The 27156-nt window shown below is 42.0% G+C and overlaps 1 protein-coding gene across 7 annotated transcripts; it reads left to right on the top strand.

Moving 5' to 3' along the window:
* Positions 1-821: 821 nt before the first annotated feature.
* MATR3 (matrin 3) lies at positions 822-26807 on the top strand. Of its 7 annotated transcripts, none has more exons than XM_064387971.1 (16): positions 971-1100; positions 8843-9927; positions 14249-14310; positions 14868-14909; positions 15161-15264; positions 15545-15595; positions 16392-16444; positions 16919-17044; positions 17646-17771; positions 17958-18128; positions 19370-19501; positions 20718-20761; positions 21225-21615; positions 23190-23583; positions 24158-24279; positions 25750-26807. In XM_064387971.1, the coding sequence occupies exons 2-16, from the start codon at positions 9037-9039 to the stop codon at positions 25798-25800; spliced, it is 2760 nt and encodes a 919-aa protein (XP_064244041.1). In that variant the 5' UTR covers positions 971-1100; positions 8843-9036; the 3' UTR covers positions 25801-26807. The 7 variants fall into 7 exon arrangements, with proteins under 7 accessions (XP_064244047.1, XP_064244041.1, XP_064244044.1 ...); XM_064387970.1 differs by lacking the exon at positions 971-1100 and adding an exon at positions 1182-1455; XM_064387977.1 differs by lacking the exon at positions 8843-9927 and having other exon boundaries at positions 822-1100.
* The last annotated feature ends 349 nt before the right edge of the window (positions 26808-27156 follow it).

The raw sequence follows: 27156 nt of genomic DNA, 5'->3' as shown, positions 1-27156 counted from the left end.
CTGTTTAGGAGAACCGTGCATTTTGCAATCTATACATGACTTCTGCTAGGCAAAGTGGCTGGATTGCATGACATTTGCTCTGCTTTTACTACTCTGCAGTACCACAGCACAGGAGGATTGTTAACTGAGATTTATGGGCTTGTTTTTGAGCACTTCATTGTTTTTTTGCCTTGAGCTTGTTAAGAGCTGGATTTCTTGTGATTGTTCTCTGAGCATTTCAATATTATTTCAACATGTATATTGTACCACTTACATTTTTTAAAAATACCTTGTGTCATTGTGCTCTCCAGCCATTTACAGAGAAGGAAAATCAGCCTGTGATGAATTGAAGAGGCAGATTTTTCCTTTCCCCTGGAACTTTCCCTGAATTCATGTGTACACCCTCATCTTCCTAAAGCTGCTGGAGCACAGCAGCTTCCAGGCTAATGGGGAGACCGGTTCTTCAGCCACAAAATTAAACAGGGAAGAAATATGCTGACTGCGAAATAAATCCAAATTACGACTAGCACTTGAGGGGCTGTACGAGTACTTTGGTGACAACTCATGGATTTCAGGAGGGCAGCGGCACAGGGACCTCTCCTCATCCAGCACAAGGTGGCAATGTTGGATCAGAAGAACAGCACAGCCTTGCACATCGGCTGCAGGGCCTTTTTACCAGAATCTTCTAACGGCCTCACAGCCAGCGAGAGCCCAGAGTTTTGAATATTTTAGCGATGGTAACACCTGCGTTGTGCTGAGGAGAGCGGCCTCGGGCTGGGCTGGGCGGGGCTGGCTGCCCGTGAGCGTGCCCTGGAACACAGAGAACAGCGTAGGGACCAGAGGATACTGTGGATATCGCGGACACTCTGGATATCCCGGGCACCTTGGATACCCCGGGCACACCCCGGAGCGGCGGTGTCGGCAGTTCCCCTCCCCGGAAGCGGCTGAGGGGAGCCGCGAACCCGCGGCCCCGGGCCCCGCGCTCCTCCCGGGGGGCGTGGCCGCCGCCCCACCCCGCCCCCCGCGCCTTCCCATGTTGCCCCGCGGGAGCGCGGACAATGAGCGGAGCGCGGGCGGCGGGCTGGCGGCGCGCGGTGCAGCGGCGCTCTCGCGAGAGCACGGTGAGCGGCCCCCACCTCTCGCGAGAGCCGTACCGGCTGCGCCTCCTCCCGTCCCCATCCCACATCCCTCACGGCGGGCGGGGCGGGCGGTCCCGGCCAGCGGCGGGAGCGGCGCGGACTCACCGGCGATACCGGAGCCGAGCGGGGCGGCCGCCGCCGGGCACGTGAGCAGGCGGGCAGCGGGCGGGCGTGCTCTCGCGAGCGCGGCGAGGCGCGCGCGGGGCTCGCGCAGCCGCCTCAGTCCCTCTCTCCCTCTCTCAGTCCCGCTGTCCGTCCGTCCGTCCCCTTCCTCCGCCGCTGGCGCCGCACCGAGCGGGAGGCGCCGCCGCCGCGTTCCGTCCCCGCCGGCCCGCAGGTAGGAGCGGCGCCGCGCCCCCGGCCCGCCGCCATCTCGGGGTCCGGCGGCGGCCGCCCCGCCGTGAGGGGAGGGGGGCGGGGGGCGAGGCAGGAGCGCGCGGCGGCGGGGGGGGGGGGCGCGGGCCGGCGCGCGGCGGTCACGCGCAGGCCCGGCCCGGCCGGTGCCGCGGCCCCCGGGGCGCCCCCGCCCGCCGCCAGGCGGAACTGCGGCCGCGCCGGGCTCGAACAAAGCCCCGACCCCCGCCGCCGTCCCCCGCGCCCGGGGACAGCGGCTCCCGCTCGGCCCCTCGGCGCTGCAGCCGTGACCCAGCTGCACCGCGCTTCCCGCTGCCTGGAGCTCTCCCCTGCGCCGTGCCAGCGCCGCTGGCGCCAGCCGCGGCCTCGCGGGCGGCCTTGTTCCTCCCTCCTTCCTTAACTCTCTAAAGGCCGTTAGTCTAAAACTGCTGGTTTTGGTGCCCATCTGGTCTTAAGAATTAATGAATTGAGCAACAAGAGTCCTGACAGTGCAGGCAGCCGTTTGACCCCTCTTTCTACTCAGTTTCACTTTCGTATAATTCAGGCTGTGCTTACAAATCAACCCGCGGGGGTGGTTTTTTTTTTCTTGCTGTGGTGGGTTGATAACGTTCCGTTTCTTTAATGTACACACTCTGCTTCCAGAGTCAGAGTAATGAGCTACAAAGTTCACCTATTCTGAAAACATCCAGAAGTTGAAAAGAACTTTCTGGGAGCCTGAAATACTGCTTTGTTAAATGATAAATGAGGCATTTACGCTATTGAAAGAAAGCTGAACCATCCCTCAGATTCCGAACGTGTGGCTGTTTTTCTTTCCACTGTGCAGACCTTTGGGAAAAAAGTATCTAATACTGGTTCAGACTGCTGAACGATCTTTATTCTTAAAACTCAGCCTTAAATTCTTCAGGCTTTTGTGAACTGTAGGTGGTCCTGATTCCTGGAGTCAGATAAGTAGGGAGCAGCTCTGGTCGCAAATGTACGTTTCTTAAAGCAGTATGTGTAGTTTTCATGGGGAGAAGAAAAGGGTACATTTTCAGGATCTGCTGTAGAAAGAATCTATTGATCCAGTGATTTAATCTTCTCATATTTGAGATGTTAATATTTCAAGTTTTCATTGTGCTAAAATGGCAGATTGCTTTTATAACAATGTAGTGGAACATACTAACATTTTTGTTGTATGCCCAAGAAATTAGTGAACTTCTGTCTTGAATTTTATTTTTAAAAACTTCCCCAAATGATTAATTACTGAATTCTTAGTGAGGATACTGGCACTCAGACCTTGGATGTGTTTGTGAAGTGATAAGCCAGTGTTTGTACTTGTGCATTGTGCACTTGGTGTTACATCCTGGAGCTAAATGATGGGAAAAGAACCCCAGAGAAATTCCAGATAGGGCCTTAAAATGTGGATATCTGTGTTCCTATAGATAAAAACTGAAAATCATTTAAAGAGGAGGGGGATGAAGAGTCAGTGTTTGGGGTCCAGACTGAAGTTTTGTATAGCTGTTATGTTATGACCACTTGGTTTATTCAGGAATAAACTGCATTTAAATAAAAACACTCATTAATTGGGTGAGAAATTAGGAAAAGCTGTGTGCTGCCCTTTGCTGTGACTTGCACATGTCTCTGCTGAGAGATTTGGTGAATACAAAGGTATTTTATAATGTAATACTCAACAGGCTTCTGGGTGGCTCAACAAATCTGGGGGAGAAACTGTTGCAAGCAGAGCTGCAATGAAATTATTTCCATTCAGTTTGTTAATTTATGAGTGTTTTTTTCAATGCTGCTTCCTTTCTTCATCAGCTCTCTGAGTCAACAAGTCTTGAAAACAAAAGCAAATACTAAATGATGTTTCTGAACTCATTTAGTTTGTGAGTGTTTAAGTACCATATTGTGCAGTCATAATTTCAACAAAAGGGTTTTTATTTTGAGCACTGAACCAGTGAAACAGTTCTTTGATTTTTCTCTGCAGCTAGAATACTTCTTGCAACTTCAAGCAGTATTTCAGCTGGGAAAGACCAGGATTTTATCCCAGCCCTGGAAATGCCTCGAGGCAGATGGAAATTCAGCTTACCAGATCAGAACTGTTCTGTGTGAGGTTTTTCTTTTTTTTTTTTTTTTATGGTAAAAATTGGTCTGTGGTTTGTTCTGGTGTTGGTGTCAAGATTTTGGTGTCTGAGGGGCTGTTGGTCTCCACACCTGCTGGGAATGAAGGAAGATTGTGTCCTTGTTGTGCATGGGACACAGTTGTGTTGCTGGAGTTTCCCAGTGCAATCCCACAGCATTCCACAGAGACTCTGGTTTGGGCAGAGCCCCTCTGTTAGTGGCTTTCTGGAGCTGCAAGAACCTGTGTGCATCTTACTGGAGAGTGAGGGCTCTGAAGGTGTCCGTGGCAGTGAAAGCAGTAGAAAGGAATGGCTGGAAGCCATGTAGGTGTTTGTGGTGTGGTCACCACAGTGACAACAGTTAACTTTTGTTTTCTGGGTGTTACTCCTTTCCCTTTAAAAAAATAAATGGGGTTTGCCTTCTTTACTGTTCTTGAATCTTTTTGCTACTTCTGTTTCTATAAAGGAATGAATGCACTTTTAAAATGCACCTCTTATAAAAGAGGGCTGGTTGAATATATTAAATTATATAATGAGCAGAAAAAGGAAACCAGCCTCTTTTGTGTTCCTCTTTGCATTCGGGTGTTGAAAACTGTAGGTCCTTTTAAGATTCTTGATTGCTAAACCAATCATTTTAATTCCCCATTTGTAAATATGCCTGTTCAGAATGTCACACTTCCCTGTTCTGAAGCAATCCTCTGTTACAGTCACTTCAACTCTCAGATTATTTCGTGTTCCTCTGATCAAGGAAGTCCCTGGGATGAAGAAAAACATAATCCTAAGAATTGAAACTCCTCCAGTTGTTGTGTCTGAAGCAGACTGGTTAATCTGTGCCCAGAAAAAGTGTGAGTCCCCTGTGCCAGGTGCTCCTGAAGTTTCATGGAGGGCATGACCTTTGAGGTGGCTTGAACAAGATGAGTGCTTTTCTTGCATGTGGAACAGCAATATTAAATAACCACTCTGAGTATTGGGAGCTGAAATGAGCAAGAATCTGCATTTCTGTAAGGCAGCTGGGCAATTCCTCCTTTACCTTTGGACAATATAGTGGCCTTTTCTGTATTGTCCAAAAGTTAATCCCTTGGATTTGAGATCCATTGTACTTGGTCATTCAGCAACTAGATAACATCTCCTTCTAATTTCCTTGCAAGTTCTTGGTTTTGCTACCATTAATTCTCAGAGCCGCATAGGAGGGCAGCATGTCCAAATTCCAGATCTCTTCCTTCAGTAGCCCTTTTTGCCATGATGTGTTGGAGCCAGTTTTACCAAGGAGCAGAAGAATTCTCCCATGGCAGAATGGATTGGCACGCCAAGTACGATGTATAAGAGAGGAGGAGGAAGAGCTGTAGATGTTTATCCAAAGAGCAGAGTTCCAAAAACTTCTATGGTACTTTTTTCCCAAGGGTATATGGTCTGCAAAAGCATTGTGTTGTTACAAAATCAGGGTGTGTTTTTCAGCTTGTGGATAATTTCGTGTTTTTACTATAACTGAATTTATTTGTTCTAATTTTCACTTGAAGTGAAAGTGAAACTGACTAGAAAGTGAAAACAGTTATTTCTCATTTTTAAGACTTTTTTTTTTCTGTAAATACTGGAAGAGGAATGGGTAAAGGATGAGTTCTTCTAAGAATAAGATTACCATTAAAATTACAGTAATTTTGCATAGGTTAAAACTCCCTGGGAGTGGCAGAAGGAATAGGGAGCTGGGGACTTATTTTCAGCCTATTTGTGTTCCATAAAAGGTGGCAAGCTGAGGTTATTGTGTTCAGCATTATCAATATATTCCAAAAATTCACTGAATTAAAGTTGTTCTCAGGTCAAACATAATATTGGAGCAAGAGTTCATAAGCTTTATTGGAAAGATATGTTCAGATTTACACTAAGAGAAAAACCTTCATAGTGTTTGAAAATCAGCCTCATTTTGGGCTCTGTTTGATAGCAGTGTACTCTGTAGGATTCAAATTCCTTATTTTTGTTGTCTGCCTTTATAGAATACTCTTTTGCAACTTGTAGATAGAAATGGTTTTCATTGTCTGCATTTGTCTGGAAATCTAATAACGTTTTGACTTTCAACTCATTTCAAGATTGCTTAATATTATATATTTTCAAATCTTAGTAATGGCCAAATTTCTGCCCACAGATCTTAAAAAAAGGTGTATCTGAAAGCCTGTCTGTTCCCAATTAGCTGAAATCACATGGAGAACAAGTAGCATAACACTCTGAACTAACTCGTGTCTGACTCTCGAGGCAGCTCTGTTCAGTTCTGCCTATCTTGTTGCTGTGACTCAGTTGATGGCACCCTCTCTCAAAAACTGGCCCTGCTCCATGAGAACCTGTCCCTATTGGATACAGCATGGAATCATCAGCGCAGGAAGTGCTGCTTTAGGATCACATTAAACCTGACCCTGTGGAAGTTAAACATCTTTGGTGTGAGGGTAGAGCTCTTCCCCCACCTCTTTCCATTGTCTTAAAGGATGGGGTTGGTTAAGAGTGGAGTGCAGCAGCCGTTGAACAATGAGTGATGTGATAAATAGTGGGTTTTTGAGGATATTCAATCTCATTAATTTAAGTACTGAAGTACCTAATTGTATGTAGGGCATTTCCTGACTAGCACCAATTGCCAGCTTGTGCTGTGTCTTCATCACACACTTGTCTTTCTGTCCCACTACATGCTTTTCCATAAGATTGTCCCTCTCTGTGTCTTTGTCTTGGTCATTCTCCCATCTTTCCTATTTTTATTTTCCCTTTGCCCCTTCCCTGGGTGTTTGCAGCTGCAGAGCTGGGTGTGGTTTTGTAAAGCTCTAGTCTCAGCATGGCACCATCAGGTCCTGCAGCCCTGGTCCTGCCAGGCCAGGGTGCCATGGGGTTTGTTCCCTGCTAATCTCTGCAGCAGCACACAGTGAACTGCCAATTGACAGCTGTGACAAGAGGATTAGGGAGCATTTGTTCAAATAAAGGGTGTTTTTCAAAAGTAGAGAACTTTCCTGATTTAGTGACAACTTGAATAATGTGGGTCCTTGCACTAACAGAAGGACACAGTGAGCCTGTCCTGACCACAGGGGTATCTGTGGAATTGCTGCTGGTCAGACTCAGAGAGCCCTCTGGAATATCTGATTTTATGAAGAACCCAGTAAGTTCAGCTTCAGACCATTCTGAAAGTGTGTGAATTAACTAGGAGAAAATTTAGGTGTTACAGTTGAATGAGTATGGATTAGCTTGTACAGTTGTCATAAACGTACTTTGAATAATACTGAATGAATGTAAGATAAAAGCATGGTACCCAGGTGAATATTAGAGTTCCTCTCTGTTTGAACTCTGAAGAGTCTTGATTTTTATAATACAGTTCTTCAGTGCTTTCTGTTCAAGTGTCCTCCAGTGTGGCCCCCTTCTCTGGGACATCTCCCTTAGAATTTACCTGGTATGCTCCCCCTGTGTTCTTGTGTTACTGTTTTCCTCTGAAGCTTTCTGCAGTGTTTTTCTGTCTTCTGCCTTGAAATTTTCAAACTTATTTTCATCCCCATGTTTCTCAATCTCTTAACAAATGTCACATAGTTAAGCTTCCTTTTAGTGACTCCAGTGTATTTGAATCTTAAAAATGTAACTGAAATGAGCTTAGATGCATTGATAACAGATTATGTAGCAAATTGTGTGAAGGAGTTACTTTGCAGAGGTAGAGTTGTGTGAGTTATGTGTGCTTTGTGTATTTTTCAGGGAATCCCCCCCCCTTTTTTTTTTACATAAATTCTGCTATAGAGAAAAAACCCCAAGTGGTTTTCAGCTTTGTGCACTGTTGGAACAGGCTGTGTATTGAGCAGGCAGTGGGGCTAGAGATCTCTAACCTTGACCTTTTTCCTTCTCTTTCCAGTACAAGAGCCATTGCCTTCTGCAGAGCTGGTCTCTTCAAGGAAAAGTCCTTGCTTTCGTTTTGTCCTTTCCATTCCTCCCCAAACGTACCTGTTCGCTTGGGAGCTGACTTCATTTGCAGCTGTGCATCCTGTGCCTGTTTCTTTTCCCAGTGATTCTGTGTCTGATGTGCTCCTCGGTGGCAGTGCTGGAGAAGCAGAGCTGCTCTGCCCACACTGGAAAGGGCTTTGCAGTGTCGGGGACCCAAGAGCAGATTATTCCTGCTGGAATATTCTCACGTGTTGAATTGCTTTAAACTTTGTGTATCTGTCCCAAGGCTGGAGGAGGATGGGGTGAAGTATTGCAGTTATTTCTGCTCTGCCCTGAAAGAACATTTTATGAAATTTATTTGTTTCAGCATGCTGTGGACATTGATAGACTGTTTAGTTAGAACTTTGTGTAAACACAGTTGAACCAAATATTTACGTGCTAGGTTAGTATTTTTGTGGGACACTAAAGAGTCACCTCTCTCTTGTGAGCAGTGTTTTAGGATCTTTAACTCCCACAGGTGATCACGGTGTCAGTGCCAGCCACAGGCCGGCAGTGCCACTGGGATGTGGTGCCATCTCCTGACTCACTGGGGTCTCTTCCTGCAGGAGCAGGTTTTTTCTTGGGTCTCCCATCCCAGCACTAAGCCTGACCTTGTTTAGTTTGAGGTCTGAGAATACAGGCTGGTGTCATAGCTGCCATGTAACAGAGTAAAGAATCCCTTCAGAAATGCTGTTAGCAGTGTAACTGCAATTGGAACAAGAGGTCTTGTTTACTTCCTGCAAAATGTAAAACTTGTTTTTCTTGTTCGCATCTGTCTTCACATCAGTAATTGGAATTTTACTGCATAAAGACTGAATATAATGTTTGGTCTTATTTACAGATCTTGTAGCAGAAACTTTTTGCCCAAACTTCAGTTACTTTTAACTTCCTTTCGTCCTGTTCTGTGGTGGTAGAGGTTTCATTTTCAAATATGTGATACATGCCAAAGTCATCTTGGATTCTATGGGCCTAAGTTTTTTGTGTCCTTCTCACAGACACAGTACAGTAATGTAGGGTATGAACAAAGCCATTAACCAGAGATCAAGGCTGACATGTCAGTAAACTTTATAGATGCTTTCAGACATCGCAAACTTCTGAAATTCACTTTTCTTCAGTGTGAAAGTAGGTTTTTGTGGAAGAAGCATAGTATGTATAGGAAACACTACTGTATTTTTATCTGCAATAATATATGTAGGTTCTGGGTACCTCTTGAATCTGTGATGTGATAAAAGCCTTGTAAGATTGAGATCTTTAATGTTTTTTTAGCTCAACATGATGCATAAGTTTAAAACTGCATCTGTTTAAAGGGATTTATGACTAAAACTGCTTGTTTTTCTACAGAATTGTCTGGTGTTTCTCAGCTTGAAGAAGATCTGCAGTCATTATTGATCCTCTTTCTTGGCGTTACCGTTTTTGAAGTGAAGTTTGCCTAGCTTTCTAGTGTGAGCTCTCTTTGCAGCCATCTTAAAAAAAAAAAAAAAACTAAACAAAAAGAATTTTTTTGATCCATAAAGTAGACAAGCTCTAGTTCTACAATGTCCAAGTCATTCCAGCAGTCATCTCTGAGTAGGGATTCACAAGGTCATGGGCGTGACCTCTCTGCAGGAATAGGCCTTCTTGCTGCTGCTACCCAGTCTTTAAATATGCCAGCATCTCTTGGAAGGATGAACCAGGGTACTGCACGCCTTGCTAGCTTAATGAATCTTGGAATGAGTTCTTCATTGAACCAACAAGGATCTCATAGTGCACTGTCTTCTGGTAGTACCTCTTCCCATAATTTGCAGTCTATATTTAACATTGGAAGTAGAGGTCCGCTCCCTTTGTCTTCTCAGCACCGTGGAGATGCAGACCAGGCCACAAACATTTTGGCCAGCTTTGGTCTGTCTGCTAGAGACTTAGATGAACTGAGTCGCTATCCCGAGGACAAGATCACTCCTGAAAACTTGCCTCAGATCCTTCTACAACTTAAAAGGAGGAGAGCTGAAGAAGGTTATGGTAGAGATGGCAGATCATCCACACGGGAACCACCATACAGAGTACCTAGGGATGATTGGGAAGAAAAAAGGCATTTTAGAAGAGATAGCTTTGATGATCGTGGTCCTAGTCTCAACCCAGTGGTTGACTATGACCATGGAAGTCGTTCTCAAGAATCTGGTTATTATGACAGAATGGATTATGAAGATGACAGATTGAGAGATGGAGAAAGGTGTAGGGATGAATCTTTTTATGGTGAGACTTCGCATAACTATCATAAATTTGACAGTGAGTATGACAGAATGGGTCGTGGTCCTGGTCCCGAGAGATCTCTCTTTGAGAAAAAGAGAGGTGCTCCTCCAAATAGCAATATTGAAGACTTCCATGGATTCTTACCGAAGGGTTATCCCCATCTGTGCTCTATATGTGATATGCCAGTTCATTCTAATAAGGTGAGTTATGCACCAGATACTTCTATTTTCCTTTACGTTGTAGTATCTGTTCTGTTTTTACCTATTTCTTTAATTATTTCTATGGCCTGGTTGCTTTTGAAATGATCTGAAAGTTGGTTTGAGAGTGAAAAAGGCACTTGGTTTATTTGCAAGGTAATTGTTGACAAACATTGTAAACCAGGGCTTTACATTAATGTATTTTATTTGCCCAGATTGCTTAACTTCAAGTCAAACAGCTATCATCTACTGGGATATCTTGTTTATATTTTACATCTACATGTTCTCTTAACCACAAACATCTGGCATTCAAGCAGTTTTGGGGTGGGTTTTGGTATTTTTTTGTTGGTTGGGGTTTTTTTGCAGTATCTACTGTGCCATTCCGGAAGCTAGTTTCAGCTCTCCTCCACATCTGTCTTGATTGCTGATTTATATGTAGTTAAGATGCATTCTTGCACAGTTCTGCTTTTTCCCTGTCCAGAGGGAAAGAGTTAATGTAGAGCCCTGGAAGTTATTTGCAAAAGTAAAAACCACGTTTTAGATTAGCTCATTCTTGCCTTTTTAATTTCACTTTAACACTCTATCTCATACTATGGCTGAAATTTGTCGTCATTTTTCTCCTTTTTTCACAACTTTCTTAGAACACTTCAGACTCACTTTTTATTGTCACATGTTGCATCTATCCCTGTAGATTCTCCGAGCAATCAGTCTGCTGTTGCAGTACCCTGCTCTGTGTTCCTAGTAGTGTTCTTTACTTGGCTCACGAGTAGAGTGGATCTTCGGTGTATTCGGTGATGCTGAAACTTCCCTCTTAGTTATCCATGCCTAGTGCAGCTCTGCAAAGGGAGCAAGTTACTCAACATGATTCAGATGGTGTTTTCAGAGCCTTCTCACTTTCACCTTTTCCAATGTACTCATCTTGCTGATTTCTAGTATACTAGGCAATTTAATTGGCTAATTGGCTAATACAGTGCCCCTCTTGTCACAATTAGTGGCTAATGAGCTTGAAGGCCTTCAATTGAAAACATAATACGTGCTATTACTGTAAAATTGATACAATGTGGAATTACTGTTACTAACCATTTCTTTGCAGTTACCTCTCAAAAAGTGCTGTTCTGTACATCTGATCTTTTTGAAACACAAGAATTATTCTGTCCCTGCAAGGAAAGGATCAAACCAGTTCTAAAGCACACGCTGTATGACTCCACCTGATCTGACAGTTTATGAACTTGTGTTGCTTTAATTACTTTTGATATAAAATACAGTAATCCAGGTTTCTTGTCTCCTGTATTTGACGTTTATTTTCACTAAAGTTTTAAGTGTTAACAGTTTAGCTGCCATGCTCAGTTCTGTAAAAGGACTTCATTTGGTTAGATTGAAAACATTAACTTCTGAGGCCCTTGAAGATGGCAACCAGTAATCCTGTAAGTAGGGGTCTTTTTAGCTCTTTATTTTAAAGGCTCATGGCTGTTAGTGTGCTTTGGAGTGCAGATCTAATGAAAGGATATCCTCATGGAAATATCTTTCCAGGTATGAGAAATACCAAATTCTTTTAACAGCATAACCTAAGTGGCTGACCTCTTCTGTAACATGTAAGACTTTTTTTTCTTTTTAGGAATATACTTTGACATTAAAACTGGTAGTACACAATAAAATACTTGTGGTTGGATCATCTGGTTCTTATGACCCAAGTTGGGGTTTTATTTCTGATTTCAGAAATCATGTCACCGCAAGAATTTTTCTCTTTCTCTCCTTCTTTCCTCTGCTTTGCATACCCAACCATTACAGAATTCCTTATTTTGTGTCTTCCACAAAATCAAATCAAGTAAAACATAACTTTTAAAATTATCTGATTTGAACCGAAATGTATGGAAAGCAGAAAGGGAATGCTTTTCATAGCTGGGACTATGTAAATTTATTACTGTAGTAACAAAATCTCATTTTCCCCACCTCCAAATAAAAACATCAGTGATTTTTAAGTGTTTGATCAAGCTATGTATATTTTAAATGCAAGCAAAAGGTGTTAAACACCCTTAGTGTAACTTGAATTGGCAGAATAGTCTTCTAGTGCATTTTTTGTTTTTTGGTTTTTTTTAGTGATGTTCTTAATTGCTTCTTTAATTTGATGTGTGTATATTTTAAGACCATGTTTATTTTCTGTCTGTGAAGTAAATTGTGCCCCAGTTACTTCAGGCATTTTGTCAATCCTGATCCCTGTATCAGGGAATGAGGTGTTAGACATGGTGGGACTGTTTTCCTGCCAGAGACAAAGGCTGATGCAACCCGAGCAGATGAATTTGGAGGTGAAATGCTTGAATGTGGTACATCTCAGAGGGAGAACCTGGCTGTGGCCCTGGGAGAGGGTGGGCTAAAAATAGGTGCTCGAGTGTGGCCTCATTTTCTGAGGAACAGTGTGTCCTCTGGTTTGCATTGACTGAGCCAAAGGGGAATCTGGGTTTTCAGAAACTCATTTCAGGTTTTCTCTTGCTCAGCTTGGGGCCTTTGTGTTAATGAGTTATTCCTGTAAATACAAATAATCTGGTGCCCCAAAAGCCTGGGGAAGGAGTGCTTCCAAATGGGTGCAGGTGGCAAAGGGAATCCAGATCAAGAATTGTGTAATAAAAAATTAATGTAGATGAGCTGCCATTGTTCCCTGGGGGAGAAGAAAAATCTGAAGTTACAATCACATCCCCCTTTTTTGCCAATTGAAAAGCATTTGAATGAGAATTAAATCTGCCAAACTAAATCTGCCTCTAGTTTGCAGATAACTTCTACAACAGTTTTGTGTTGAGACATATTCAAAGCGTGTTATGCCTGGTGGAACCAGCCACTGAGGCTTTACTGACTGTACCCCTGAATTTAGAGGGGTTTGGGGTTTAAAGGACTATTTTCTAGAGTGTAATGCTAACACTTGTTAGCAGGTGTTGAACTGAAGAAACTTCATTTTGAATGGTTCATGGATTTTTTGTGGGTATTTTTAATCCTAATTGCCAGCCTATTTATAGTTGCAGAGCCTACATCTTGTGCAGTTAACAAGAAAAAGTGGTGCTCTCATTTTACATCTTGATAAAAGGCATGACTTCATCTTGCTCCAATATTACTCCATGATGCTCAGGAGCTTCATGGAGTAATATTGTAGTACTTTATGAGAGACTTTAAATTCAGATTTTTCTCCTTTGTAGGATAGGCATTTAACATATGGAAACACTACAGTGAACCTTGGGAATGTCTCATTGTATGCAGGATGGCTGTAGTGTGGCAGAGACCAAAAATTTGGAAAGATAAGGGATTAGGCAAAAGTCCTTTGTGGGTGCTGAGCAGAAGCAGACATTTAACAAGAGCCACATAAAGCAGTTGCCAGTGCACTTTGTGTTCATAGTTGAAAATGTGGCTGATAAGGAGAAACCTTCAATTGGAGAAAACCTTCAGCCCCAAGGTTCTTGAATGACTCTCCCCCCTGTTTATCTCTGCTGGTCCTTTTCTTCCCTGAGGAGCAGCAGAGTGAAGGTCAGGTCAGGCTGTGGCTCCCAGATGTGCAGCGGGGAAACTCCAGAGTTTCTGTCACTTTACAAATGTGAATAAAACACAGATTTGTGCTCTTACTTATAAGAATATAAAGATAAAGAGATCAGGCACTAAAATAACTGCCTTTGTAGTTAAAATGGTCAGCAGAGAAAAAGTAGAAATCCCTCATTCCTTTCTAGTGCTAAAACCAGAACCAGGAGGAGTTTTACCTGGATGATTTGGTTCAATTTCATTATTTCTCCTTTGTACCATCTTGGTTTAGAGCTGCTTTTTTCCTTTATTATTCCCCTCGAGTGGTGATATATTTTATATTTCACCTATATATTTGTAGTTTGTCCTAGCTATGCACTTAGGCTTCTTTTAGTCTTTCCTTTCTGAATTCCGTGCAATTTCTTGGCCTCTTTATGGTTCTAAAAATTGGAGTGTTTACTTCATATTAATCTGTAGAAATCTGAGGAATGAAGCAGAGTAGAGGAAATTCTGCAATGCCTGAAGACATACAAACAGCCTGCAGTTCCAAAGGCTGCCATGGCCCTCTGTGCCTGGGCTGGAGTTTTGCAGGGAGCTTTGCACTCTGAGGCAGGAGCAGCCCCATTCCCATCTGACACCTTTTCAGCCAGGTTAGCAGAGAAGAGGTAGGTCCAGTGTCAGTGTCTCCTCAGAGCACCACCAACAGATTCCATTCTCTATGGATCTGCAAAACTGCATCATAGCAGAGAAGACACTGCTGTAGGCCATGACTTTGTGGGAAGGACTCCCTTGTGTGGCTGCTAATTGTGCCTTGTTTACTTTGCTGCAGGAGTGGAACCATCACATCAATGGAGCGACTCACAGCCGCCGCTGTCAGCTGCTGCTCGAAATGTATGAACTGAAAGTACAGTAACTGGGGAGGAGGGCTCAGCCTGGGACAGCACTCAGGCACAGCCTGCCATTCCTGGGTGTCCTGTGCCGGGCCAGGAGTTGGACTGGATCATCCTTGTGGGTCCTTTCCATCTTGAGATGTTCCCTGATTTTAAATAACTGTTGCACAGAGCAAGTTTAGAAAACTTACTGTGCCTTCTAGGGAATAAAAGCAACTTGGAGCATCTTCAGGACGAAAAGGGATCCTGGTTCATAGCTTTGGAATCCTACTGATGTATATGTAACAGCTGGAACTTAGCAGTTGAGAATCTGTTGTAATTGTAGTTACTGATACCACTTGTACATTTTTATTGTAAAGCCAGCAGTTCTGCAAACAGAGTAGGGAGTTTGTCCTGAAGAGCAGCATTTCTGTCAGTGCTGCTCATGGCTCTGGCAGTGGGCCTGGAGTGTTGCCTGTGATGCAGCTGTGTTACACCTCCAGGTATTGCTGCTTGTGTTACACATCTAGAGGAGATTGCATGTTTCTGACATTTTCTTTTAATTTTGTTTCTTTTAAGATACCCAGAATGGAATCCTGACAGTGATTCAGGACATGGAATGTAAGTAGTAATTAATTTTGAAGTATTTATTAAAATTGTTTATTTGAAGCAGAGGGAGTTCCTAATACTTTATGTGAAACAACACATTTCCTTTGGTTCAAATGGATTCCTCCCTTTGTTTTCCAGCTGAAGGGCAGCAGTAAAAGTAGCCCAAGTTGTGTGCATAGAAGCTCTGCAGAAATTAGTGTGTTTTGTGAATGAAAGCTTCACAGTTTCTTGGTTTAAAATGACGTGTTTTCTCCTCTTTCTAGGGGTGATCCCTTTATGCTGCAGCAATCTACAAACCCTGCACCAGGAATTTTGGGACCACCACCACCTCCATTCCACCTTGGAGGACCTCCTGTTGGGCCCAGAGGTAACCTCAACAGGCACCTACACCAGGCTTAATTTTCAGCTAGGTTTTTTGTGGGGTTTTTTACTCTTATTTCATTTTGTCACTGGTGTTCTAAAACAACAAAGAGAAATGTTTTTCTCAGCACTGGAGCTAAAATACTTTGTCTGTGGTGGAACTAAGGACTGGTACTGAGTTCCCACACTTCACCTTTTTTGCCAGCTGCCAACTCCCTATGGCTGGTGATTTTTAACTGAGATTAATCAACGTGTGTTGAGCACTTGGATTTTTTTTTCCTATGTAGGAGATTTTTCTATCTGTCTTCTGAGTAGCTACGTATTGGTGGAGCTTTCTGGTAAGAATTCAGTGTCCTAAGTGTTTTTTCCTCCTATTTTCAAGGGAATATGAGAAATAAATTGGAATAGAAGTGAGAAGTGGGAACGTGGATGATGCAAGTCTCTTCCTCTCAGGAAAGGAGGCTAAGAATCAAATTCTTGCCTGATGCTCTTACTTCCTAGCTTTTAGATAGTTCAAATGACTAAAAGAGCAAAGCTGGTTAATTTACCTAGCTATCCTGACAGAGTACAAGTATTTTGGACACTTTTTAGATGATAGATGCACTCACACTTTATTACATTAAAATAGCACCGTTAATTTTTCAAAATATCTCAGATTTAACTATAGGCCAAACTATTTGAAAGGAGGTTTTGTTTGTGTTTGGGTTTTTTTGGATTTTTAATGGGTATTGTGATTGAATTGGTGATGTTTTAGAAGCTAAACCTTCAATTGTATAAAGAGTATCTTAGATAAAGAAATCTCACATCCTTTGTGTACAGAGATGTTTTCCTCTGGCGAATCTTGTTTAAAACAAGAGATTTTTTTTTTTTCCCAATGGGCTGTGCTTACTCTCTGCTGTTCCTGAGCACCAATAAATGCAGCTCTTTCTCTAGTGTTAGAGTGAAGAGAAGGAGCAGGAATGAGGACCCCACATGACAAGAGCTCTGAAATAAATAAAAAGCCTTTTTAGTTTTTAGAACTTGGTCTCCTTTTGCTATTACAAGTGACATATCTTTTAAGAACTCATGATGAGACATGTTAATCCCAGTCTTACAGGTTGAGCTAAGCTTGTTCACTCTTCTAATTTCTTAAAGGAGCTGGAAATGGAAATATGCAAGGACCCAGACACATGCAGAAGGGCAGAGTGGTTAGTATTGAAATTCTTTTTTTTTTAACTCACATTTTTGTTGTATAATTTTTCTGTGTTTTCTTAAAGTGTGGATTTTGCTTGTTTAATGAATTGATTGTCTTTAGAAGTGAGATTTTAGAATTTGTGTGGAAGTACTAAAGCTTTGGCATGAGATTGGGAGTTTGTGTTGAGTACTCTACAAAATTTTTATTCCAAAACTGTACAGAACTTCTTTAAATGTTCTCTTCTTGATGAAGCTGTGGGAAGTGAACTTAAGGAAAGGCAGCTTTGGCATGGCTGGCATCTTGCTCTGGAAATCCCTAGAAATTCTGTGCCTTTTCTGGATGCATCTTTTGGTCACTAGTGAAGACAGATAGAAATAGTTATTAAAAACTTAAACAGTTACACCAGCAGAGCAGAGCCTTGGCAGACTTTGGGTTTGCTGGTGCTCAGGTTTTCTCATGCTGTGTGCACATGCTTTGTGTTCAACAGGAAACAAGCAGAGTTGTGCACATCATGGATTTCCAGAGGGGGAAGAACCTGAGATACCAGCTGCTTCAGCTTGTTGAACCTTTTGGGATAATCACAAATCACCTGATTCTAAACAAAATCAATGAGGTAAGGTTGGGTCCCAGGGCTCTGCTGCTGGGGCCGACTGGTGTGTCTGGTGGGCTTCCTGTCACTGTCTGAGCTTTGCTTTTGGAAAAGGATTTGCTCAGCCACCCACTGAGATGCCACATCTATCATCAGGGGCATGTGGGAAAGAAGGAGTGTGTTTCCAGAAATGCTGCACAACTGCATTTTCACTTAAATATTGAAAAATCCTTCTGGATGGTTGTTCATTGCTTTCTCAACAGCACCACATTCTGCTCTTGTTTGAAAACTATCTGAAAACTTATTTGATCTTAAGTTTGTATTATGGAGTGTGACTTATTTTGGAGTGTGAAAAACAGCAATACCATAGAAGTGGAAAAAGCAGGAAGCAATTGAATGTTTTGAATTCAAATCTAGGTGGAATGTAAACAAACAAAATAGTTCTGTTTGTGCACCTAAATAAAGTATCTGCCAAGCTCTGCAGGTCAGTTCATGTTATAACCAAAAAACAGTTTTCATTTCTGATGCAGTTACTTTTAAAAGGAAGCATGGAAGAGCTTGAAAATTTGAAACAAAATTAGATTCCTGAAAGAGCGGTACTTAATTTGATTTTGTATGATTTCAGGCATTTATTGAAATGTCAACCACTGAAGATGCCCAGGCTGCAGTGGAGTATTATTCAACAACACCTGCCCTGGTGTTTGGTAAACCAGTCAGAGTCCACTTGTCACAGAAATACAAGAGAATAAAGGTAAAACACTTCTGCTTTTTTTAGCATTGCCTTATTTTAATCTGGGGTAGTCGGTGTTATGAGGCTGCTGCATTTAAGTTACTCCTAATTTCTGTACTTTTCAGTACATCAGATTAATCAAGGGACAGTCACTCTTGGATATTATACATACAGGTCTTAAAAAATGTCTTTGCTTTTTAATTTAAGAAACCTGAGGGTAAACCTGACCAAAAGACTGAGCCACCAAAACCAGAACTTGGTCGTGTGATCCACCTGAGCAATTTGCCCCACTCGGGCTACTCTGACAACGCCGTGCTCAAACTGGCCGAGCCCTACGGGAAGATCAAGAACTACATCCTCATGAGAATGAAGAGCCAGGTGACTGCAGGGGAGCCCCTGGGGCAGGGCTTGAAGGGGGTGTTAGCTGGAAAGAAATTACACCTTCAGCTGGGGCATGAGTGGGCTTTGTGCTCTTGACATAGGCTTGGAAATTACTCAGGGTCTGTCTAGGTTGGGGGTTTGCTTTGGAGCTTCCTGTGAGATGTCCCTGGAATATGAGCTGCTTTAAAAACAGAAAAATTATATTTCAGCATGGAGGTTTAATGATTGGATTATGCAGATTTTGTGGAGCCTTGGAATTGTTTTCTTAGGGCTGAAAAACCATTACCTGTGAATCACAAATATATTCCAATGTTACATGTTTCTTTATTTACTCTTTATTTTTCATTCTTTAAACAAAAGCAGTCCTGCTGTGCTTTTCTAGCTTAGAAAAGAAAGGTTTGAAGACGACAGACCATTGCACGTGTATAGGGAAATGCAAGATTTCTATAAGTATACAGGAGTTTAAACTATTTAGCTCTATCTTTTTAAGCTTTACTGTCCCAGTTCATTGCTCCCTTGAGTAAAAAAGGAAGTTCTACTGCTTTAACAAAGAGATGGGTGCCTGAATCCCTAATGCCACACTTGAGAAGTAAAAAATTACTAAACTATTGTGTGACCCCTAGGAGGTCCTCCCTGACCTTATGTCACTGGAAAAATAAAATTGCTTTGCTGCCTAAGTTGGCTGCTGAAACAGCTTTCAGTTTTTTGGCAAGGATACTCCAACACAGATGTGTTTGTTTAAAGCTCAATCTGTAGCCTTGTGAGACCTCCTCACAAAGCTGGAAGAGCAGCAGTTGCTGCCTTTCTGTTTCAGCCTTCTCTCAAAAACCAAAAATAAAATACTGAGGTAGTCTCACACTCCCCTAAAATTCCCAGGTACATAAGCACGAAATAGGAGTTTCATTGTCCTGATACTTTTTTATTTAAATCATATTTTACCTTATGGTGACACTTTTGGCAGATTATTTAAAAGCCAGAAATTAGCTTGAGGCTAATCTGGACTTGGACAGAATTGGATTTAATTTCGGAACTGTCTCTGGGACAGATGCTCTGAATGGAAAAGCTGGGGTTTGTAAAGCACTTGGGTAAATGTTCAAGTGTTTGGTGAGGATGGATATAGTTGAACCTTGTGATTTTGTTTCAGTATTTGGAATCTAGTATTTTTTAAGTTAAATCACTGCCTGGAAAAGTGTTGTGTGTTTCAGAGTCCTTTTTATTGAGTGTTTTGATCTTTTCAGGCCTTTATTGAGATGGAAACCAGAGAAGATGCTTTGGCCATGGTTGAACATTGTGCCAACAAAGCGCTTTGGTTCCAAGGCAGATGTGTGAAAGTGGATTTATCTGAAAAGTACAAGAAACTGGTGTTAAGGGTAAGGACTTTTTAAATTGTAGTTGAATATGTAAAGGGAAGTAGATGACAGCCATTGCTTATTGAAAATTCAATGTTGCATGTAGAACTGAGCAGTTTGCTTTAATATTTTCTGGCTCCTCGAGTACAGTTACTTGTTACAAGTAACTGTGTTAGGAGGACAAGTTAAAGGATATTCCTTTCAGATTAAACAAACCACAAACAGTTGCTATAATTCAGATTTTAGAGTAAATTATATAGATTTTAATTAAAATTACTCCATTTAGACCATTTTCTAATGTGGGATCTTTTTTTCCCTTTGTCTTTAAAAATGAAGAAGGTTTGTGAAAACTTTAAATGTATTAGAACTGCACCTCGGCCTGTGCAGCTCATGTAAAGGAGGGAAAGGTTGACTGAAGGGGTTTTTTTACATAACATCAGGGTAATATTCATGCAATATTCACCAATTATGGGTGTTTCTTCATTGGACTAGGGCAGTAGGTACAAAACTGAGAAGAGGTCAGCTGGTCAGAGCATGGTGCTGGTAATGCCAAGGTTGTGGGTTCAACCCTTTTGGGCCATTCACTGAAGAGCTGGACTTGATGATCCCTATGGGTCCCTTCCAACTGAGAATATTCTGTGGTAATAATAAAGTCCTGTGATAATGAAAGCAAGGGCAATCTGAACTGTCAGGCTGTCTCCTAGAAACATCAGCTTTGTTGTGGAGCATGAAGAAATCTTACTGATGCACATGGTAGTGCAGCAAAACAAGCAGTTAGTGGCAATTTGAATAGATTTCCTTGTTACTGCCTACAAGTGACATTTCCTGTTCAGTAATTCATACACAGGTGAAGTGATAGGAGTCTGCTAAAGGCTTTCCACTAATGATGGAGAAAAGTAGAGCTTAGTGCAATCTGTGCCAGTGCCTGCACTACATGATGTTGGTTCATAAACAAGCCAGGAATTGTGTGTGAGTTTTCTGGAGCAGGATATCCCATTTGTTTTGTATTGAATAATTACTATGAATAAAGGCAGGGCATTTCTAGGTTGGTCAGGTCCTGTGTGACAAGAGATAAAGGCTTACTGATCCAGTTGGTGGGTGGCATGGACAGAGTTCCTGGGGGTTAATGTAGCTGGAAGCACTGGGCTGGAGTGGATTCTGGTCTGAATTAATGCTACAGCACTTATGTAAGTCATAGTCTGCTGTGACTCACAGTTTTTTTTAAATTTTATTTTAGATTCCCAACAAAGGAGTTGAACTGCTGAAAAAGGATAAAACCAGGTAATTTCCTATTGTTAAAGCATGCTGTTGTTTAAAGGAAATATGAAAATACCTTATTCAGAGTATAGAAACAATAGAAAAGAGTCAGGCAAGCTTTGAGATCAAATGGCTGGAGGTTGTGCCCAGAGATTAACTGTTTCAAATATGCTACCCACCCTCTTCCTCTAACATTTCACAGCCTCTTCAATCTCCTAAGGAAATCCTTTGCAGTCCCTAATTAGCCTTGCCTTCCTGCAATTTAAACCCACAAACAGTTGTCCTGTCTTGTAAGGATAATTTCTCCTTGGAGCAACAATTTTGTATGTTTGAAGAATCATGTCCTTCAGGGTTTCCATCAGCTTTCTATTTTCTGAACTGAAACACAATAGTTTCCAGGCTTATCTAAAGAAATCTGATCTTTTTCTTTAGTGATTTCTGGACTCTCTCCAGGTTTACAAGCAGCAATGTTCTTTGTTCTTTACAGAAAGAGAACATATTCCCCAGACAGCAAAGATTCTCCCAGTGATAAGAAGTCCAAAACAGAACCTGCTCAGAAACCTGAAAGTGGCAATACAGAAGAAAAAGCGAAAGAGGAGAAACAGGAGGATGCTGCTGAGCCTTCAGGTGCCAAAAGTGGGGAGCAGACAGAGCAAGATGAGCCCAGTTTACTCCTGGAGTCTGAAGATGAGCTGCTGGTGGATGAGGAGGAGGCAGCAGCACTGTTAGAAAGTGGCAGCTCAGCAGGAGAGGATGCAGATGTTGCCAATTTAGCTGATGTGGCTACTGAAGAAAAAAAGGACACACCTGATGATGCAACTGTAAAAACAGAAGGGAATGTTGCAGTCACTCCAGCAGCCAAGAAAAAGCTTAAAAAGGTAACGCACACAGTGAGCTGCTGAGTGGGGGAAGCTCAGTCTAACTTAGGTAGAACACCACGTACATTCTGGTGCAGACCTTCCTGTGTGGGTCTTTAAAACACCTGTCTGGAAAGGAGCAGGTGTTAAAGCTCCTGTAAAGAAAGTGGAAGATCTCACTGGGTGGAACTTGCACATAGATTCAGTTAAAAAGCCCTGATTCTGTTTTGACAGAAGCCTTTAATTTGTGGGCTTCTACCCTTGTTGCTTGCTGGGGATTTGCTTGCTTTTCATCCTTTTTTTGATTAATACTTAAACAGGAACTATGTCCTTCTGAGCAGTTTCTCAGCAAACTGTCTGTTGTTACCATTGAGCCCAGAAAGCATGTTCAAAAAATAATGTACTGGGCTTGGACAGAATTGGATGTACAGCTACACCTTACACTGAGGGGCAGGTAGGGCTATCTGCAGTTAGCCAGGGCCCCTTTCCCACTGGAGAAAGACAAGAATGGGTTTCAAGATGTTTCCAGTCACAGGCTACTTGCTGTGAATTCCCTTTTTCTCACCACATCATCCCACACTCTCATGGGTTTTATGTCCTATCTGCTTTGTCAGTCATTTTGAGTTCTGTGGAGTAGTGTGCAAAGTTGCAGTAATTTGTTGACTTGGATTGTTGTTTTGAAAGAAAGGCATGTTCCTAATTAATTAATGAGATGTGCATGGATCTCAGTTTTGGGGGATCCTTGTCAGGAACCTGGTTAATGGTGCTGAGAATGATACTGGCCATGCAAATGGCATTTCCCAGTTTTGTTAGTGTTCCTTATTGGTATGTGGGCATTGGCTGTGATAAACTGCTTCAAAGCCAGACTTCACTCCTTTGAAGACCTACATTCACAAAGCTAATGTTGCCTCAGTCCTGCTCACAGTTGCTGTTAAGTATGTGGAATATTGATATTGGCATATCAGCAGGAGCATTTCCAAAAATTCTGAATTTAGACTGTCCCTCTTCTAACAAAATCTGGATTTTCAGAGGCTTTCACAGTTTGGGTGGTTGGTGGGTTTGGGCTGGGTTTTGTTTCTGTTCTAGTGGTTGTTTTAATGTGGATGCTCTAAGCTTTCAGTGGTTGAAAAGAGCTTTTAATTCTTTTTGATGAACTTTTATACCATTAGTGGGGACAGAATAGTTCTGGTAAGGTTTTGCCTTCTATTCAGGCCATGAATTCAAGGCTCTTACAGGATTTTCAAATAGAAACAAAATTGGTGCACTCCAAAATTACTTTCACTTAAGGTACTCATGTTAAAAGAACTTTCATCTTGAGAATTTAAGTGGTTTTGGCTCTGTTCTTAAGTTGAAATTATGTTGCTGTGGTGAAACAATGGCCATTCCTGATGAAAAAAAAAAAAATCATTGTGAAAGAGAGTCCTTGATTCTGGGGCAGTGGGGTACAAAAAGAGCTGGTTAAACCCTGAGTAACAGTTCGAGTGAGCAGGCAGCTCTCGTAGGAGGAGTTTGGAGCATGTATTTGTGCTGTGAAGCTCAGGAGGGTTGGAGGGGAGCACTCGGGCTGAGCTGACAGGGCCCTGCTGTCCCCGCAGCGCTACGTGGGCGGCTTCCCGCGCAGCATGGAGGGCTTCGTCACCCTGGACGAGGTGGGCGACGAGGAGGACTCCGACCACCAGAAGCTGCGCAAGTCCGGGCTGGCAGCCAAGGCCGCGGGCAAGAGCGAGGACAGCCTGGCAGAGATCAAGGTGGACAAGATTGAGGAGCCAGAGCAGGAGAGTGAAACATTAGAAAACGGAACGAAAAGCGAAGAGAACGCCAAGGCTGAAAGTGTGGAAGCTTCTGATGCTTCGACAGCACAGGATACTGAGAAAAACACCCAGGAAAACACAGACCCCCAGGCCGAGCAGGAAACAAAGAGTGTTCTGGAGAAACCTCTTGTCCCAGATGAGTTCAGGATTGGGCCATACCAGCCAAACATTCCTGTTGGTAAGGCTGTTTCCATTTCTTTTCCAAAATGTCTCTGTGCATCACAATAGCATTTCTCATTTCATCTGACTTTTGTTTTGGCAATACATTGCCCCATAGCCTTTCATTTTAGGGCTTCCCCCTCCTCCCCCTTCTTCACTCCTGCCCTAAACCCAGTATTTTCTTATTTTCTTAGTGTTTTTCATGACCCTTTCCTTAGGTAGAAATTGACAGAGGTATCTTTTAGCAACACAAATTCAATTGCTAGCACAAAGCACAACAGTGGTAATAGTTCAGAGTCATATTAAATACTCCAAAACTGATCACAAAACATTTTGAGTTCTTGAAGGTCCCAATAAAATTGACCCTTAATCTGAAAGGTGAATTTTTTAATTTAAAAAAACCCAAAACTGCACATATTTAGTTACTGTTAGGCCCCTGCTTGACTAAACTAAATCCAAGACTTTTAAAGATAAAGCAGCTTTTAATGTAAAGTGAATTATGGTTTTAAGATTTAGCTGAAATGACATATGACATTAAAAGAAATGATGTAGAGTAGATCTCTTAGTTTATTTTGTGGTGTTTACTCCTCTAGGTGTGAATTATGTGGTACCCAAAACAGGGTTTTATTGCAAATTGTGTTCCCTGTTCTACACAAATGAAGATGTTGCAAAAAAGACCCATTGCAGCAGCCTTCCTCATTATCAAAAGTTGAAGGTAAGGCAAAAACTTGTTCATTTTAAATGGCTTGATTCTTTCTGGGGAATAGAGCTCAACGAGACCGGACTGAGAATAAAAATACTTTTCAGGCAGTGGAAATTGGCTTTCTCAATAACTTTTAACTCTAGATGGACCTCTCCAAAACGTCATCTTGTGAAAACAATATGCAGAATACACAGTTTAAAGAGTGGCTCCAGCATTTTTTATCTTGTAAATTTGGATTAAAGAGGGAATTCCAATTGGCATAGGGCCAGGCTTAGAAGTAGTGATGCAGAGTAAATACAGATGGCCCGGATCCCTTCCAGTCATCCCTTTGAGAGTGTTTTCAACCACTCAACAAAGCTTAAGATGAAGTTTTTATATGTTTTAAAAAGCAAAAATCTTTGCAACTTCTGATTTTGTGAGCACTTTTCCATTTTCTAACTGGATGAGGTATCACATGATTGCATGGCATGAGTGACAATGCTGCTGCTGTAACCTCATACTGTGAGCTGCAAACATGACCTCCAAGAAAGGGCAATCCCAAAGGAATTCTGATAGTCCTGCAGTGTCACATTAATGCATTTCAGGGCAGTTGATCCCTGAGCTGAAAGCAAACCCCAGGAGCTCCACAGAGAAGGAGAATGTGGCGCCTCATAATTCAAACATTTGCCTTCTTGCAGTAACAGGGAACCCCTAAATAAGCAGAGGGCCCAGGAAGGCAGATGGCATCAAAATTGTCACCAAACAACACTGTGAAGGAGTAGATCAGAAAATCAATTCCTATGCAGGATCTTGTAGGAAGAAAATCACCTCATCCATCACCATAGTGTTTTTTTTCTTTTTTTTTTTTTTCCATTGAGGTACCTGCTTATGGGACATTAAAGCCTTGAAGTGAAAAGGGAAGGGGGGAAATGGCAATTTGTGAGCTTTATTACTTGAATGAAGTATGATTTGTTTTGTTTTTTCTGTGGTGGAAATTATCAGTGAGCTGCTTTGTGGGTGATTGTGACTGTGGTGGGGTTTGGAATTGGGGAGGGAAGGGGGAAATGCAGCTTCTGTTTCACACTGGCACTTGCTTGGAGCTGGGAGTCTGCTTGGAGAGCTGGGAAAATTAAATAGGTGAATTGATGTTGCTGCCAAATGTCATCAAAGTGGTACCAAATTTCTCAGACTTCTAAATTAACCCTTCTCCAGGGAGGGGAGATATTGTGTCCCTGCCTCTGTAGAGGGCAGATTCCACCCAGGTAAGTGGCTCAGTCATGTCACAAGTCCATGACAAAAGGGGAAGGAATTCCTTGGCTTGCCAAGGAGAGCTTCACTCCAGGATGGGGAGAAGTGCCAGCCTTGTTAGTTAGGATCTTTGCAATTGCAATTGATGCTCACAGATTTTAAACTTGGAAGTTTGATTTATGTTTCCATTCTTTATGTTGTGCCTGTGAGAAACTCTTTAAATATATCCCCAATATAACTGCTTTCTTTCAACAGAAAATTCTGGATAAAATGGCAGAAGACTTCAGGCAAAAGAAAGAAGGTTAAAAAGAAGGATGTAAGGAAAGCGTGGCTTTGTTTTTAATGTTAATCTTTTTTAAAAGCAGTACAAGTAGTAGATGGAAATACTGTATTCTTTTTTGTTTTAGTGAGATACAGTAGGCATTATAGGTCTGTTCATGTGTTAAATGTTGTAGCAAAAAAGCATATGCAGTTAAGTTAATGACAACAGTTTGTTCTTAATGTGAGAATGGCAACAACCTTTCATTTGACACTTCAAGCTATTACAGAAAAAGAAATCCTGCACCCTTGTGGAAAGCTCATCTATGAGAAGAAAACTGCGTTTAAATGAAACTTGCTACTTTCAAGCTTCAGAAATTGTCTTTCAATTCCATTCTGAATAAAAAATGAAAAGTAATACTGTATTTTTATTTTATCTAGAACATTCCGTATTTTGGTCTGAGCCTAGCAGCTGTTTAATTTTGAGTGTAAGGCTGTCATTGCATTTCACTTTGGAAAAGTCGTTAAATGTAAGTTGCATTTTTAAATGTTGAATTGCAGTTTCTTTTAATGTCACTGCTGTTATCTATAGCAAATAGGAAAATTAGTGATTAGTCAGCTTTACAACTTTGTGATTTTTTTTTCCTAAGCTCTTGCTAGACTTTCCTATTCAGCTATTCCGTGTATTTTAGTGAGAAGTAAATGCCCATTCTCTGACCAGTATTATTTCCTCGAGCTCTTCCTGCTTTTACTTGAATCTCGTCGCTGTCGTACATCTCTGGTATATCAAAAGCAGCATTTGAGTCCTAAAGGGACAAAGGTATCTTTATATTCTTCACATGGAAGTTTTCATACCTGCATTTTAACACCATTTTTTGTTAAAGCCCGGTTTTGTCAAGACTCTTTAGAACTGTGCACTTAATGTACCTGCACATGTGAGATGTGAACAGGAATTTGCATGTGTAACCTGTGTTTATCTGTAGTTTTTGTTATTTACTGCTTATTTGTGACTTCAGGTTACTAAAGTGATTCCCAATAAACAAAGCTAGACCACAGTGATTTGTTATAGATGTTTGGCATGTTAACCAGTGTTTCTGCTGAACTCTCTATCCTGTGTCACGTCACCAAATCAAAACTCAAGCTCTCTTTTTACAATGTGCATGTTTATAACACCTTTGCTTCAGCAGCTTCCTGCATAACTCTTCTTTCTCTTCCCTAAATCCTCTTGCATTTCCAAACAAATTAAAATATCACGTGTTAAAACCCTGGTAGGTATATTCTGCTGACACTTTTATTTCTGGAGTTTTGGGGTGTTCTCATCAAAGCTGAAGCCACATCCCATTCATGCAGACAAAACAGACTGGGGCCCATTCTTCCAAGCCTGAGCCTCCACCAGTGAGGATC

Source organism: Passer domesticus, chromosome 13, assembly GCF_036417665.1.
Source record: "Passer domesticus isolate bPasDom1 chromosome 13, bPasDom1.hap1, whole genome shotgun sequence".
Lineage (NCBI taxonomy): Eukaryota > Metazoa > Chordata > Aves > Passeriformes > Passeridae > Passer > Passer domesticus.
The sequence above is the reverse complement of the archived record's forward strand: the minus strand, read 5'-3'. Positions and strand labels throughout refer to the sequence as shown.

Coding starts and splice junctions, on each gene's coding strand:
- MATR3 (XM_064387971.1), top strand. CDS start 9,037: ATGTCCAAGTCATTCCAGCAGTCATCTCTGAGTAGGGATTCACAAGGT. Junction 9,928..14,248: donor TGCCAGTTCATTCTAATAAG/GTGAGTTATGCA, acceptor ACTTTGCTGCAG/GAGTGGAACCATCACATCAA. Junction 23,584..24,157: donor CCAGCCAAACATTCCTGTTG/GTAAGGCTGTTT, acceptor TTACTCCTCTAG/GTGTGAATTATGTGGTACCC.